This window comes from Galleria mellonella, unplaced genomic scaffold, assembly GCF_026898425.1.
Source record: "Galleria mellonella isolate WM207_F2 unplaced genomic scaffold, CSIRO_AGI_GalMel_v1 utg64, whole genome shotgun sequence".
Lineage (NCBI taxonomy): Eukaryota > Metazoa > Arthropoda > Insecta > Lepidoptera > Pyralidae > Galleria > Galleria mellonella.
In genome coordinates, this window is record NW_026442133.1 from 7,164,667 (window position 1) to 7,181,793 (window position 17,127).

General features: G+C 32.3%; 1 protein-coding gene across 1 annotated transcript in view; it reads left to right on the forward strand.

The window, feature by feature from the left end:
• LOC113512625 (cadherin-related tumor suppressor) overlaps positions 1–16,687 on the forward strand; it is a 135,873-nt gene extending 119,186 nt beyond the window's left edge. Inside the window, exons 4-9 of the mRNA XM_031914837.2 lie at positions 3,126–3,327; positions 3,778–3,965; positions 4,290–4,712; positions 6,340–6,841; positions 7,565–12,923; positions 13,417–16,687. Coding sequence (XP_031770697.2) covers positions 3,126–3,327; positions 3,778–3,965; positions 4,290–4,712; positions 6,340–6,841; positions 7,565–12,923; positions 13,417–16,033 — 9,291 coding nt within the window. The 3' untranslated portion in view covers positions 16,034–16,687. The remainder of the gene's footprint in view (positions 1–3,125; positions 3,328–3,777; positions 3,966–4,289; positions 4,713–6,339; positions 6,842–7,564; positions 12,924–13,416) is intronic.
• The last annotated feature ends 440 nt before the right edge of the window (positions 16,688–17,127 follow it).

A 17,127-nucleotide genomic window follows, 5' to 3' on the forward strand; every position in this document is an offset into this window, starting at 1 on the left:
TTTTTTTCTTATTTTTATATGAACACACTGATAAAAGTTACAGTTTCTTAAAAAATAATTTATCAATAAATATTATTGAAAGTTAAGTTCTAATTGATAACAATATGAAAAAGTCCCCAATTTATGTATAATAATATTGTATCACACTATTCGTAAATTAATAAAGAAAGACAATGCTGCAATTAATAAATATTAGTACATTTGACGTTTATGAATAAGGAGATTAAATTAAGAACATGTAGATACAAAGTATAAATGTAAATATCATTTTATATATACTCAGAAAAATATTTAGACATATAGAAATTATTATTTCTGTCAATTTTTGTCATAACGGAACGTTAAAACGATAATTTATTATAAAAAAAAAAAAACTTTAAGTCCAAGGATATTGAAACGATTAGAGTTTTATAAAATATATCTTCATTCTTCATCCCTTATATATTACATGGAAGTTAGTAAAATTTATTACTATTGTTGTATAAAATATTGCATGCTATAGACAAGATGTGCAATTTCAAAACAAAAGATTGTTAGCCCTGAGCAAGATTTTAATAAAAGACCGCCACTATATGAAAAGATTACGGATACATTTATGTGACATAAGCCGTTCATCGTAATGTTATGAATTGAAAATATAACTCTACTGAACTGACTAATATTACAGACTTGTTTAGTTTGAGACTAGCTGGCGTTGAGTAATATATGCAATGCTATTCATTTATTATTTATTTGTACAAAAGTAGAGTACGAGTGTTGCTTCACCGTCTTTCTATTAGTCCTATCCATGGTGCAGCTGCGAAATAGCTATATTTGCACAATTGTATATTACTTTGAACAGTAAGAAATTGCAGTGAAAGTACATGGTACAGAGGCAAAAAAAGCAATGCATGAGGAGTGCCAGGAACATCACAATACAGAATATTCTTCTGTGATGTTTATAATTCTGATCATGTCTAAAGGCGACCGTTATCATTTTCCACCAAGAGAGCCATAAGCTGTGCTAAATTTTTCTGTTCCTTCGTAATTGTATTCGTAAATATCTAAACATTTACATCTTTAAAAATATTATATCTATTATAATTTGTTAAAGAATGCATCGTTGCATCATAATTAAGTAATAAGTATGCGTTGCACAATATTCACATTTAGATAGATGTAGCGACATTGCGGTTGACAGTTTATAAGCCTATTTATCCAGTTTTTGTGGCAACTTTAAATGTACTCGTAACTATCTTACCATCTTATACTCATCAATAGTGTTCTAACATTGTAAGCATGTCGTTAAATTCTCGTGGACATAAATCAAAACTTGTATTGTATGCAGACTTTTTACTTTGTATTTACAAATTTCTTTCTACATCCAACATATTACAAGCAAAGTCATTTTTTTTAATATTTAAATTATAATATTTTTTATGTCTAGTCATACACAATTAAATATATATGATAAGATTAATACCATATCATTGTATCATATTTACTAAATTTTCTTCAATAATTGCACTACACGCGTATTTACACATAGTAACATGACAAAACATATTGTTATTTGATTTATTCTACTACTTTACTTCTATTATTTATTAAAAAAAATTGTGCACCATTGTTGTAATAATGATGTTTTATATTAGAGCCTTAAAGCTCACTTTTAGCGTGAGTGAACGCTTCATCTGAGACTCATCGAGTCAACCAAATCTTCTAATTAGTAAAGCAATTCCTCGCGTACATTCGTTTGCTCGACCGCCTGCCAATTCTCCGTACCCCACTAGAGAGCTGTTAATTTCATCCCAGTATAGTTTTTTCGCGTCGCGCATCATATTCGGCATTTGGCCACTCGATCCGCCATCGAAATTAAGGCTTGAACAATGTCTTACAAAGCGACCGTCCACAAAACATCCCCGGGCCGGATTCCGCGACCACTGCTTGTTTTTTTAATCGCCATCTCGCTTCATGGTTCGCGAATGAGGGAGCTCGTCATAGCTGGGAAGCTTTACAGTCCTATTATATGGAAAATCTGAATACCAGCATCGCTCGTGTAATATTATTACTAAGGTTTATACTTACTCGTACTTCGATATTTAATTTTCAGATTTTGTTGCAATGAATTAAATTTTATTAAGTATCCTTTTTAATCATTACTATTATATGTAATATTAATATTTTTTATACCACTATACCACTGTGGCAAATAAGCATGCAGTCCGTCTGATGGTAAAAGGTCACTATAGCCTATGGACATCTGCAACACTAGGGGTGTGCGTTACCGACCCTAAAGAAACCTTAATATATCCTTTTTGAAGAAATAGTATAATCTGTAGAGAAACTACTATTTAAGCATTTTGCCATATCCGAAACACAGTAAATACAGTATCAGAAATACCAATAAATATAGATAATAAAGATAGTAACTAAATATTAATTACAGCTATTATATTAATCATCATCATCATTTCAGCCATTACCCGTCCACTGCTGGACTTAGGCCTCCCACATAGACTGCCATAAGGAACGGTTCTCAGCCATCTGCATCCACAGATCCCCTGCATTGCATTTGAGGTCGTTACTCCATCTAGTGGGGTGTCGTCCTACACTGCGTTTGCCCGTACGGAGTCGCCACTCGAGAACCTGTCTTATTAATTTTATATCACTATAATTGATATATTTATAAATTATACAAACAATATAAGTAAATTAATAAGTTTTAATCGTTATACTCATATCAGCCTTTAACTGTCCACTGCTGAACATAAGCCTCTCCCTTGGGAGGTTTTGCCAGTAATTGCCAAGCATAGTGGCAGGCGAATTGGCAACCACAGTTAGGCTTTAGAGATCTTTTGAGAGGGACGTTGCAGCCCATTCTTTGCTCTCCCTTAGACACTTTTTACGTCACCAACGGGTCAGGAAGGGGAGGTCTAGTGTATGCCGAGACTTTCACGGCCTATCGTTATACTTACTCTTTAATTATGTATTATTATTTGTACTTTATTATCGTAATAAATATAAGTAGGTGCATTTACTTTAATTTCAAAAGTTTTATTTAATCATTAATATAAATAGATGCCATGATTATGCCACATTATTTATGATTTATACATACATATATGTATATTTTTTTATTTCAGACGCAGCACTATATTTTGGTTGCTCAAGCTCAAGATAACGGTCATCCATCCCTGTCAGGAACTGTCACAGTTTACGTGAATGTAATTGATCTCAATGATAATGCTCCAATTTTTGATCCAATGAGTTTCTCAAATGAAATACTGGAAGATGTACCAATTGGGACTTCCGTTGTCACAATAAGTGCCACTGACATGGATTCAGGTAATCATATAAGACTAATAATTATTATGGACTCCATGGATATTCATATTAAGTTCAATTTACTTGGATTTCTTTTAAATATAAAAAATGTATTTTTTTATGCTACTTAGTATTTCACATATTCTATAAAAAAGGAGACTTCTAAAAATTGGTAAAATGGATAAAACAACCATAATTAATTGTTCAAAATTGGCGATACTATTATATAACATACTATTCCTTCTCCATTTAATTAAGTTAATCGAACATTTGATTAAAATATAATAGTTGCAGTAAACTTTATATTACACATCTTTTAAAGAAATACCAACAATAATGAAATAATAGCTTAAGAATTTATGTTAATTCAGCAATAGGATTTCTGAAGTTGTTGTAAGTATAAAGAAACACTAATGTTAACCTTGTGATCTAACATGTATACTAAGTATAACGTATTTCGATAATTTACAGGTTTAAATGGTAAATTAAGCTATACAATTACATCTGGAGATGATGGCCACGATTTTATGATAACTAATAACGGTACTATTTATACCGAAAACTTGTTGGATAGAGAGACAATCTCTGTATATAATTTAATTGTCACGGCTAAAGATTCAGCAAAACCTCCTGAGCCACAGCTTTCTTCTACCGTTCAGGTAAATAACTATTGTTATTCATAAACATTAAACATCACTAATTTAAACACCTGTCGCTTTAAAATAAGCTTTAACTGCGGCATGTTATTTACTAAGTAAAGTTTATTTGTAATAATTTTGAGTTTATATGAAGACAGGTTTCATTTTTTTGAGATTAGTTAGACGTTAGTGTCAATTTTACTATAGTTCTAGCAGCATCATTGTTATTAATTTCGCGCATAATTTAGAAAAAATTGCGAATTAGCCTTTTTAACTAATTCGACACTACAGAATGTTTTGTGATTCAAATTATAAAAGTCGATAAGTAGTAACGGTTCATTACAGGTAACCGTTCAACTAAAGGATGTGAATGACATGTCTCCGGAATTCGTAACCCCAAATACAACAACAGTATCGGAAAATATACCACTGAATACAGTAGTGATGACCATAAAAGCTGTTGATAAAGACGAAGGAAGAAATGGATATGTCGAGTATTTTATAAATCCGGATTCTGATGTAAACAGCTATTTTTCATTGGGAAATGTTGATGGAATATTACGAGCAACTGGTAGACTTGATAGAGAATTAAAGTCTAGCTACATTGTAACAGTGACTGCTAAAGACAGAGGAGATCCGCCTAATGTTACTAAAACAAAATTACAAATTAACATTCTTGATGAAAATGATAATAGTCCAGTTTTTGATCCAAAACAATACAGTGCTTCTGTTCCAGAAAATGCTAGCATCGGCGCCAACGTATTACAAGTAAGATTTTTCAATGAAAACAGGATACTTATCTATTGTTTTGTTTGTACTAGCGACTTGCTCCGGCTTTGGCCATTTTTTTTAGGTTTTCGTACCAACAAAGTACAAAGTAATTGTGTAACTTTGTTCATCAGTCCGTCCGTTTATCCGTCTGTCACGGCGTTATACCTCAATAATTACTAATACAATTTAAATTTTAAAATTATTTTACATACCATTGACCTACATATATTACTAAATAAATTATAAATATTTAAACGCTTACAAAATTTAGCGATTGGATTTGTCTTTTGTTTGCTCAAATATAATCACATTTCTGAATTTCATGATTGTTTAAGTTTGCTCTCTCACTGTTCGACGTCGTTATGAAATACATATTCTGTCTATACTTTATAATATCCTGACTAATCCCAAATCCTGTACCTTCTTTTCCGGTTCTAATTGTTACTTCTTCCCTCAAGACCCAGACGTCTTTGCCTAAATCATTCTAGGGTTTTGAAACTACTGCACAGCTATAAAATAAACTCCGTTTATACATTCAAGGTAGTCCCTCCATTAATTTCTTTAAAAAAGGTTAAAATCATATTATCTTTCTACCGTACCATGATTAAGATTGTTTTGTAAAATATTGAAATTGTATATACTCTATATTTATGTATTTTTTAGATTTGTTTACATATATATTATTATTTAAGTATGTATATTTATATTTTGTACATAAGTAGTAGTATTTCAATATATATTAATACTCTTCAGCACTACTGAGGCCATTAATTTTTAAGTAGATTTTTAGCGCCATGCTTAGTCAACTGATGGGAATGTGAATAATTATTGGTTTTATGTCTATTAGCATTTCAATGTAATTTTAAAGCAATAGTGAGCGTATATCACATTCGAATATTTTTTCATCTAAACAAAATAAAAACTTTTTTAGTAACATTTTTGTAAAGAACTCACGACAAATTAGTTTAATTCACTCTTGACCGTTTTTTTTTTTTTCATAAAATATAGCCCATGTTACTTGCTAATAATGTAGCTTTCTATACGTAAAAATTTTTTAAGTATTGTTTAAGTTCATTCGTTATACACAAAAAACCTTTCCTCTTTATAATATTAGTTTATATTTAGATATACCTCCAATAAAATTATGTTGGAGCATTGATATTTGTATATAGATAAGTTTACATATAGATATTCCTTATTTAAAAAATATGTAATTATTAATATTTTTATTTTTTTTATACCACTGAGGTGACAAACAAGCATACGGCCCACCTAATGGTAAGCGGTTACCTTAACCTATGAACGCCTGCAATACCAGAGGTATTACATGCGCGTTGCCGACCCTGAAGAAACCTCTTTACCCCCCTTTTGAAGAACCCCATACTGTAGTCTCTTGGGAAAACCTCGGCAGGGACCTCATTCCATAACCTGAGTGTTCGTGGGAGAAAACATCTCTGAAACCGCGTTGTACGCGACCATTTAGGCTGTTGGTTATGAGAGTGGACGCTCTGTCCTTTATTTATTATTTTATTTTTATCACACAAATATTTTCTGATGATCTGAACAGTTATAATTATTTAAATAATTACATTATATTGATATAGTGTTTTTCTTCATCTTATAGGTTTCAGCAACTGATGTTGACGAAGGTGCTAATGGTAGAGTAAGATACTCAATAGCATCTGGTGATGAAAATAGAGATTTCAGTATCAGTGAAGATACGGGTATAGTCAGAGTAGCTAAAAACCTGAATTTTGAAAGAAAATCTCGTTATATTCTCACGATTAGAGCTGAAGATTGCGCCAAAGATGATATTAGATTTGATACGGCTGAAATATCTATTTCTATACAAGATATTAATGATAATCCGCCCACTTTCTTAGATTCACCATACTTAGCATATGTAATGGAAAATGTAATCCCACCTAATGGTGGATACATAATAACAATTCAAGCATACGATGCTGATTCACCACCATTTAACAATCAAGTACGTTATTTTATTAAAGAAGGCGATGCTGATCTTTTTAAAATAAATGCTTCTTCTGGGCAAATTTCGTTATTGAGAACATTAGACAGAGAATCACAAGATGAATATACATTAGCTCTAGTTGCAATGGATACCGGTAAGTTGAAATACTGAATACTACATAATTATCTTATAATGTATAGCATAATGTTATAACTACTGGCAAATCCCTCTTTATAGTGGAGACTTAAGCTGTGCAATGGATAGTTAATGGATGATATGATGATGATATAGCACATAAAGGAAAGTGTATATCGATCAAAAATTCAACAATAATTCACGTAAATCTTAATAAGTTTTCCCAAGAAACATGATCGATTTAGTATACAATTTCTATTGGATTAAAAATTATTTTTTAAGAAATATGGGTACTCAAAAATATTAATTTGATTAGATTTTTGAGTATTTTTATTTAAAAGTACTCTCGATGAAATTTACTTTCTCTCTGAGCTATTTCTTAATCAATATATGTCAATAACAAAATATATAAACAACGAGAATTCTGCAGTTGTATTATATTTTGATGAGATTTTTTTTAAGAATTATAGATATATTAGTAGAAATATTAAACTGACTGTGACCCTGATTTTATTACCTGTGAATAATATGTCCTTTTAAATAACCCACAAAATTTATTTTAAAAGGAAGCTGTTAAAAATTATACTTCTATAGTATACAACCAAAAAATTTACAGACGAGTAAATACCGCGAGAATAAAATCACTGTCGCAGCATAAACTGATTGTATCCAGGGCTGTCTATAGTATTTATAAAAGATATTTATTGTAGTTAATTTAAATGGGTTTATATATATTTTACAGGCTCACCGCCTCTTACTGGATCTGGCACTGTAAAAATAGTTGTACAAGATGTCAACGATAACAGTCCCGATTTTGAACGACAAAGTTACAAAACCACAGTGAAAGAAAATTTACCTCCAGGAACAATTATTCTTTATCCTAAAGCTACTGATAAGGATCTTGGCAATAACGCAAAGATTAGATATAGTTTATTTGGCGATAAATCAGAGAGATTTATAATAGATCCATCAAAGGGCACTATTTCTACAAATGCTACATTAGACAGAGAAGAATGGGATATCTATTATCTTATAATTATGGCACAAGATTCATCTACGACTGATCCACGAACTGCCACTGCTAATCTTACAATTATTGTTGAAGATGAAAACGACAATACTCCTACATTTGCGCATCCTGTATATGAAGCACATATTTCAGAACGGACTATGAAAGATGATTTTGTGTTTGGAGTTAAGGCTAAAGATAATGATATTGGTTTGAATAAAAAAATTGTTTATAGTCTAAAAGGAGAACATCATAACTTGTTTAATATAAATAGTGAAACGGGTGTGATAAAAGCTAAAGAAAATATTGTTAAATTTGTGAGTAACAGTAGGACTACATTCAATCTACTAATAATTGCTACCGATAGTGGCAATAATCCCAGACAGAGTAGTGCAGAACTAATACTTATACCTAAATCAGTAAAAAACTTTCCTAAATTCACTGTTACAAACAAATTAACATTTACTTTTTCTGAAGATACACCCGAAGGTGTTTTAGTGACTAGATTGTCTGCAACATCTCCTAAAAAAGGTCCAATAGGATTGTTACAATATGCGATTGCTGGTGGTAACATAGGCGATGCTTTGAGAATAGAGCCTATTAGTGGTGAAGTATTTATTACTGGAAAAGGTCTTGATTACGAAACGATGCCTCTATATGAAGTGTGGTTTGAAGTGCGTGACTCTGATAACCCACCACTGAAATCTTTTATTGAAATAGAGATAAAAGTAACTGATGCCAATGATAATCCTCCAATAATTGAAAACATTTTATATAACGCTACAATACCAGAAGAGGAATCTCCTCCTCAGTTTCTCATTAAAATTGACGCTCATGATGATGATTCAAACGAAAACGGTAGAATAACTTTTAGACTTGTTAATGATTTTGAAGAAACATTTAAAATTGATTCTGAAACTGGAGAAATATATACTAATATTGCCTTAGATAGAGAATCAATACCATACTATGAAATTCTGGTTGAGGCAGTAGATCATGGTGTACCGCAATTAGTAGGCACTTCAACAGTTGTTGTTACAGTTTTAGATAAAAACGATAACCCACCGAGATTTACTAGACTTTTTAGCGTTAATGTGACAGAGAATGCTGAAATAGGATCCTTTGTTATTAAAGTTACAAGTTCTGATTTAGATTCTGGCTCAAATGCAAATGCTACATACAGTTTTGTAGAAAATCCAGGTGACAAATTTATTATAGATTCTATAAGCGGAAATGTTACTGTAGCCCGTCCTTTGGATAGAGAATTACAGGATGAGTATATTTTAAAGGTCGCAGCTATTGATGGAGCTTGGCGTTCTGAAACACCTTTGACAATAACAATTCAAGACCAAAACGACAATGCTCCAGAATTTGAATATTCTTACTATAGTTTTAATTTTCCCGAACTTCAAAAGAAAAACAGTTTTGTAGGACAAGTAATTGCTACAGATAGAGATAAACAAGGTCCTAATTCCATAATTTCTTATTCTTTGCAACAACCATCCGATTTGTTTACTATTGATCCCGCTACTGGCGAGATTATGAGTAAATTTGTGATGAACTATAAAAGAACATCTATTAATCAATCACCTGAAAATACATATTCAGTTATCATAGTAGCCACAGATAATGGAAAACCTCCGATGTCTTCTGAATGCTTAGTTACAATTAATGTAGTTGATGCTAATAATAACGCACCTAAATTCAATGAACATGAAACATTTATTCCAATACCAAAAGATGCCACATTAGGTGAAAAAATTATCAAATTAACTGCGAAAGATGATAAAGATTTTGGTATCAATGCAGAAATAGAATATCATGTTGTTGATGGAAATGGCACAACATATCTTACAATAGATAAATCAGAGGGTTGGATAATTGTAAACAAACAATTTTATTATTTAGGACAATACTATGAGCTGAAAATAAAAGCTGTTGATCGAGGAGTTCCTCCACAATCAGATATCACTACGTTAACATTTGTTGTAACAGGTGAAAATATGTACAGTCCTAAGTTTACTGCATTAAGTTATCAAGTAATTGTACCTGAAAATGAACCTATTGGATCTTCCATCCTGACAATAAAAGCGAGCGATGAAGACGATGGACCTAATGGTATAGTTCGATATGCAATATCATCTGGAAATACAGATAAAGAATTTCAGATACATCCTATTACAGGAACGATTAGTATCCTCCGTTCTTTAGATTATGACACAATACAAGAATATCGATTAAATATAACTGCTAAAGATTTAGGATTCAAATCTAAAGAAACAACCGCTACTTTGACAATAATTTTAACAGATATAAACGACAATGCTCCTCTTTTTAACCAAACTCATTATGCATCATATTTACCAGAAAATTCTCCTGTTAATAGTTTTATATTTAAAGTCACGGCTGTGGATATTGATTCACCAAAAAATGCAATTATCAAGTATTTTATAAAAAATTCTATGACATCACTATTTCGAATAGATTCAAATACAGGGGAAATTTTTTCTAAAGAAATATTTGATTACGAAGAAAAGACATCGTACAGTTTACAAATATTGGCGGAAAACCCCGATTCTATTATGCAAAGTTTTACTGAAGTAGTTGTACAAATAACAGGTGTCAATGAATATTTCCCTAAATTTATACAACCTGTATTTCATTTTGATGTATCAGAATCAGCTGAAGTGGGTACAAATGTAGGAGTTATCAAAGCAACAGATCAAGACAGTGGAGATGATGGTGTAATTTACTATCTCTTTGTTGGTTCCAGCAATGATAAAGGTTTTAGTATTAATTCACAAACCGGAGTAATAAGAGTTGCCCGATACTTAGACAGAGAAACTCAAAATAGAGTAGTACTAACTGTATTAGCTAAAAACTCTGGTGGAATTCATGGGAATGATACTGACGAAGCACAAGTAATTATATCTATTCAAGATGGAAATGATCCACCTGAATTCTTGGTTCATTTTTATGAAGCAAATGTTTCTGAAGGGGCAGATATAGGTCAGACAGTAATTCAAGTAAAAGCTGTAGATAAAGATGTTCGTCCACAGAATAATCAATTTAGTTTTTCAATAATTGGAGGTAATAGTAATCAAGATTTTAAAATAGATCCACAAACAGGAGAAATTGAAGTTGCACGTCATTTAGATAGAGAAACAATGTCAACATATTCATTAATAGTTGGTGCTATTGATACTGGCTTTCCTCCTCAAACTGGCACTGCTACAGTAAAAATAACTTTAACAGATATTAACGATAATGGTCCTATATTTGATATAGCAAATTTTGAAGGCATGGTATATGAAAATGAACCACCTAATACAAGTATTACAACATTATCAGCAAAAGATCCAGATTTACCTCCAAATGGAGCTCCTTTCACTTACTCGATTATTGGAGGCAAGCATCAAAGTTACGTTAAAGTCCACAAACATACTGGAGTTCTTTTAACGACTAGAAAAATAGATCGAGAATTAACACCAAATTTGGAAATTATAATCCAAATTGAAGACAGTGGCGTTCCAGTAATGAAATCAAATTTCACTATTTTTATAAAAATTTTAGATAGAAATGATAATCCTCCAACATCGAGATCAGTACACATTCTCGTTTATGCTTTCAATAATAAAGTTCCGAATGAAAAAATAGCTGATGTCAAACCAAACGATCCAGATATTGTCGGTGATTATAAATGCAAAATAATCAAAGAGTCTACTACTGAAAATACTCTTAATCTTTTAAATATTAGAAAAGGATGTGATCTTTATACCACTGCTGTAAGACCTGGACAAGGATATTCATTTTCTGTATTAGGCAATGATGGTAAACATAGAGATGTTATATCTTCAGTTAGTGTCGAATATTTTTCTTTTGATAATTCTACAATTGTACAATCTGTGACAATGAAAATTATAAACATGACTTCAACAGAATTTCTTTCACATTATTACCGTAGCCTACTTGAAACTTTGAAGACAGGACTTCAAAACAAAGAAAGCATTTATTTGTATAGTATAAACGAAGTAACTAGAAATTTGGATTTGACTCTAGTATCTAAAGGTAATAATTCAATATTTAAAAGAGAAAATACAGAAAAGTATTTAAAATCCAAACAAGGAGAAATATCCAAATTATTAAAACGTCAAATAATTGTCCCGTATTTTCCATGTGCTTCTCATCAATGCATGAATGGCGGCCTTTGTACAGATTCTATTAGAGTACTAGAAGAAACCAAAATAACGGAAAGTTCTACATTAATACTTGCATCGCCATTAATAAATCACGAATATAAATGTCTCTGTAGCGATGGATTTATTGGAAGTAACTGTGAGAAGAGACAAGACCCATGTTCTCCAAATCCATGTCGTTTTGGTGGACAATGCCGAAAACAAGGACATGACTTTATTTGCAATTGCCCGACACGACGAGAAGGAAAAACATGTGAAATAGAAAGAGATGACGTCTGTAATAATAATCCATGTAAAAATGGTGGATCTTGTAAAGAAAGTGCCGATAGAAATTCATTCTTTTGTCTCTGTCGTCCTGGTTATCGTGGGAATCAGTGTGAAGCATTAGTGGATTCATGTAGGCCTAATCCATGTTTACATGGAGGTATATGTATAAGTTTAAAACCTGGATATAAATGTAGTTGTACAAATGGCCGCTATGGTACACATTGTGAAAGTGCAACATTTGGATTTAATGAATTATCATTTATGCAGTTCCCAGCACTGGATGCTTCAACTAATGATATTACTATTATATTTGCTACTACTAAACCTGACGCATTATTACTTTATAATTACGGCATTCAAACAGGTGGAAGATCAGACTTTATTGCTATTGAATTACTGGGAGGAAAACCAGTGTTTTCCTTTGGTGGATCAAGAACATCAATAACAACTGTAGCTATAACCAACTCTAATAAAAACCTAGCAGATGGCGAATGGTATAAACTAACTGCCACCAGAAATGGTCGTGTTATTTCATTAAGCATTGCATCCTGTACTGATCATGGCGATGTTTGTACAGAATGTGAACCTGGAGATGACACTTGCTATGATGACGATACTGGACAGGCAGGGTATGTACTAAAGTTATAAATTATACATTATTATAATCATCAAACATTATTCAACATTCAAATCCATTTGCGGGCAAAATTGCTTTATCCATAATTTTGTCTACGAGATCAATTTGGTAGGCTGATTATGTTGATTACCTGGGATAAAAAGTATTATAAGTCCTTTTCCATCTCAAATATAACACACGTAATGAATGTTTGATGATTGGTTCAGTCGTAAAAGCGCGGAAAGGCAACAAACAAACTCATTTTCACGTTTATAATAATAAAGAAAATATGCATAATAAAATTATTAATTCTATAATAGTTATCACTGGGATAATCAATAAATGGAATTTGTGAAAACATTATACCATATAACATTCTTCGCAACAAAGTTTATATTATCCACGTAATACGTAATTTTTTAAAATGTTAACGTTTTAACTTTATACTATCATTCTCTTCGTAAACAATGTACAATTAATTTATTGATTTCCATGATATTTTTCAGAACCCTGAATTTCAACAACGAACCATTGCTTATCGGTGGACTTCACAAAGCAGACCCAGTGCTGGAACGTCCGGGTCAAATACATTCTGATGATTTCGTTGGCTGTATGCATAGTATTTCAATCAATGGCCGTTTATTGAACATGTCAAATCCATTACATGCACGGGGTGTTGATAATAATTGTCAGCGGTTGGAAAGAGGAGCATGTTACAAAAGGGATACTTGTAAAGATGGAGAATGCCTCGATAAATGGAAAACGAATTACTGTAAATGTGATGGAATTTTCATATCTCCAGACTGTAGTTTTTCTCTCCAGTCTATCTCCGTCAATGAAAATGGCTTTATTTCTTTTGTAGTATCAGAAAAACATAGAAGAATGCAATTACTTGAAAATTTTTATGGTGGAAATACTGGATGGGATAAGAAAATTAGTAGATCACTTAGCAAGACTGTTATTAAATTAAATAGTCCAGCAAAAAGTTTATCATTTTCATTTCGAACACACAAAAAAGACGGAATTCTATTTTATGCTGCGACAGATAAATATTACACATTAATTGAATTACTGGAAGGAAAAGTAAGCTATACATCGAAACAAAATACAATAGTAAACATGACACAAGTTGAGCAAAGTGATGTTTCTGATGGTATCTGGCATAACATCACATTATTCTCACTCGGTAGAAGTATACGTTTAATTGTAGATGGCAAAAACGTTGGCGAAGAATTAGATTCTGCTGGTGTTCATGACTTTTTAGACCCCTACCTCACTATTATATCTTTAGGAGGAATTAGGACAGAATGGTTGTCGCTAACTAGTTATAACAAATTTGAAGGTTGTTTGGCAAATTTTTCCATAAATAATGAAATACAACCATTTTCTGGAAATGGAAGCATATTCAAAGAAACGTTGCGTAAAGGAAAAATACTATCAGGATGCCAAAATGCATTTGGAGCAGGTTTAACTCCAAATCCTGATCCACTTAGCATTGGAATAACTCTTGTAATAGTATTTTTTATCATATTAATAGTCGCTATATTGGTTTCATTTATTTTCTTCCGTCTTCGAAAGCAGAAAAAAGAAAAAGGCAATGCTCCCACGAATAAAAGTAACATGGTTCATTCTAAGCAAAATGGTGGACCTGCAATGTTAAATGCTCCAAATTTGATAGCAGGAACAAATGACAGTATAATGGGCCGAAATTTACATAACAATGATACAAGTTTAAGTAACTATATTCCTGAAAATGTACATCATATTGTTGGTCCTGAACTTTTATCAAAAAAATACAAAGACAGAGATATTATGAATATCGATCCTCCCAGACCGCAACGTCCTGATATTATAGAACGTGAAGTGGTTGGAAAAAGTCCAGCTTTAAGAGAAGATCATCACCCACCACCACCACCTTCTACAAATACATCACATCACACTCATGAACATCCAAATGGTATGGATTTAAATTCAGAAGTACCCGAACATTACGATCTTGAAAATGCAAGTTCTATAGCACCCTCTGATATTGATATTGTATATCACTACAAAGGATTTCGTGAAGCTGCAGGCGTACGAAAATATAAAGCAACTCCTCCTCCGGTTACTGGATATCACCACAAACATCAAACTCCCCAACACAGACATTCACCACATCATCCTAGTGGATATCCACCAAGAGTAATTCCACAATCTTCTCAACCACCTCCACAAACAAGACAACATCAAACAACACCACTTGCCCGTTTATCTCCCAGTAGCGAGCTTAGTCAACAGCCACGTATACTAACTCTTCATGATATATCTGGAAAACCACTACAGAGTGCCTTATTAGCTACAACATCAAGTTCTGGTGGTGTCGGCAAGGACGCTTTGCATAGCAACAGCGAGCGTAGTTTAAATAGTCCCGTAATGTCTCAGCTTAGTGGGCAGAGTTCTTCAGCTGGAAGAAAAACACCTAGTGCTACACCACAAGTTCCACAAGTAGTATCTGTTGGATCGGGAGCAGTCGGCTTGACAGCGGAGGAAATAGAGAGAATGAATGCGAGACAACGAACTTCAAGTTTAGTTTCCACTTTAGATGCTGTATCTAGTTCAAGTGAGGCGCCGAGAGTTGGAGGAGTTGGTCATCATATGTCACACAGACACCATTCGCCACAAGATGATAATAGAAGCTCGACTGGCTCCGATGATGAAAGTGGTAATGATAGCTTTACGTGTTCAGAAATAGAATATGATAATAATAGCATAAATGCCGATAAATCAGATGATGTAAGAAGGCAGAATGTTAGTAGTGGAAGTAATCCCAAAAAGCCTATTTTACCACCTCCTTATGAAAGCTTTGATTCTTCATTCCGAGGATCATTAAGTACTCTAGTCGCATCGGATGATGACTTAGCTCCTCACGTTAGTTCTGCACTATATAGACAAGCTAATGGATCCCCTCCATCAGGCACCATTGGGTGGGATTACTTAAATTTAATAAATTGGGGTCAAAATTTTGAAAGTATGATTGGTGTTTTCAAAGATATCGCAGAACTACCAGATTCTGTAAACGGACGTATGTCTTCTTCATTAAGACTTCCTAATGGCACGCCAAAACCGTCAGAAGAATATGTATAATTATAGAAATTTATTGTATATATTAGCTTTAAGATTTGTACATTTATTGTTGTGATCTTGTATCAAGGTCTTTAGATTCTTTCTTGCCATAAATTGTTACAATTATTGTAATTATTTCACGTGGAATCTTTGTATTAAATATGTTAAACTTTTTAACCTCGTTACGTGTACGTGATGTTAATACAATATGTATATAAATAAATATTTTCTGTAAATATTTTAATACATTTCAACATAACCATTTTTTTATCCATACTCAATATTAACTTACCAATGTTTGAAAACCAATTATTTCACTCTTTATCACATAACGGTTGTTGCATTTCAGTTAGTGATAATTGTGATTATATTGTATTGTACAAATTAGAGCTCTGTCTGTTGTATTAATATATATTGTATAAAAATATAGTGGTTAATGTATATAAAGAATACGCTTATGTTAAGTAGGCATAGTAAATTATTGTGATCTTAACCCTATAAGTATAATAATTTTGCACATTTCAATATTGTTTTAACAGTCGGAGCTCTTAAAAATGTTCTACAAATTAAACATATATTCCGCCATATTACGTAGTGAACAAAGTGCCAAAATGCATATTATGTTCAACAGAACTGACTAAATATAAGTATATGGAAATAAATGTAAATCAATTATATGTTGTATTATTCAAATCTTTTATCCTAAGTATTAAATTTAACATTTAACTGTATAAACATATAAAGGTATGTGTCAATATAGCCCTAAAATCAGTATATGTTACCTGTAAAGTCAAGATAAGCCTGGTTTACAGTACATGGTCGTACTTCTATTAATGGGTAAAAATGAAATAGTTACTTCACCCGCACAGTCAGTATACATTGGCGAGATTCCAGAAGGGCTTCCAGGAGGAAACGCGTGGAGGTCAACCTGACAGGGTTATATTGTTAACAATGGGATTAACATCTCAATTACTAGCAATCGTTCTCCCGCCACATAATCATATTAGGAAACTCCAAGTTTATTAGCGACTTAATACTACACTTAATTCAGTTCCCAAAGAATCAGATGGGCGAAATGATAAAGAGCCGGTCATGTAATAACTTATCTATTGTTT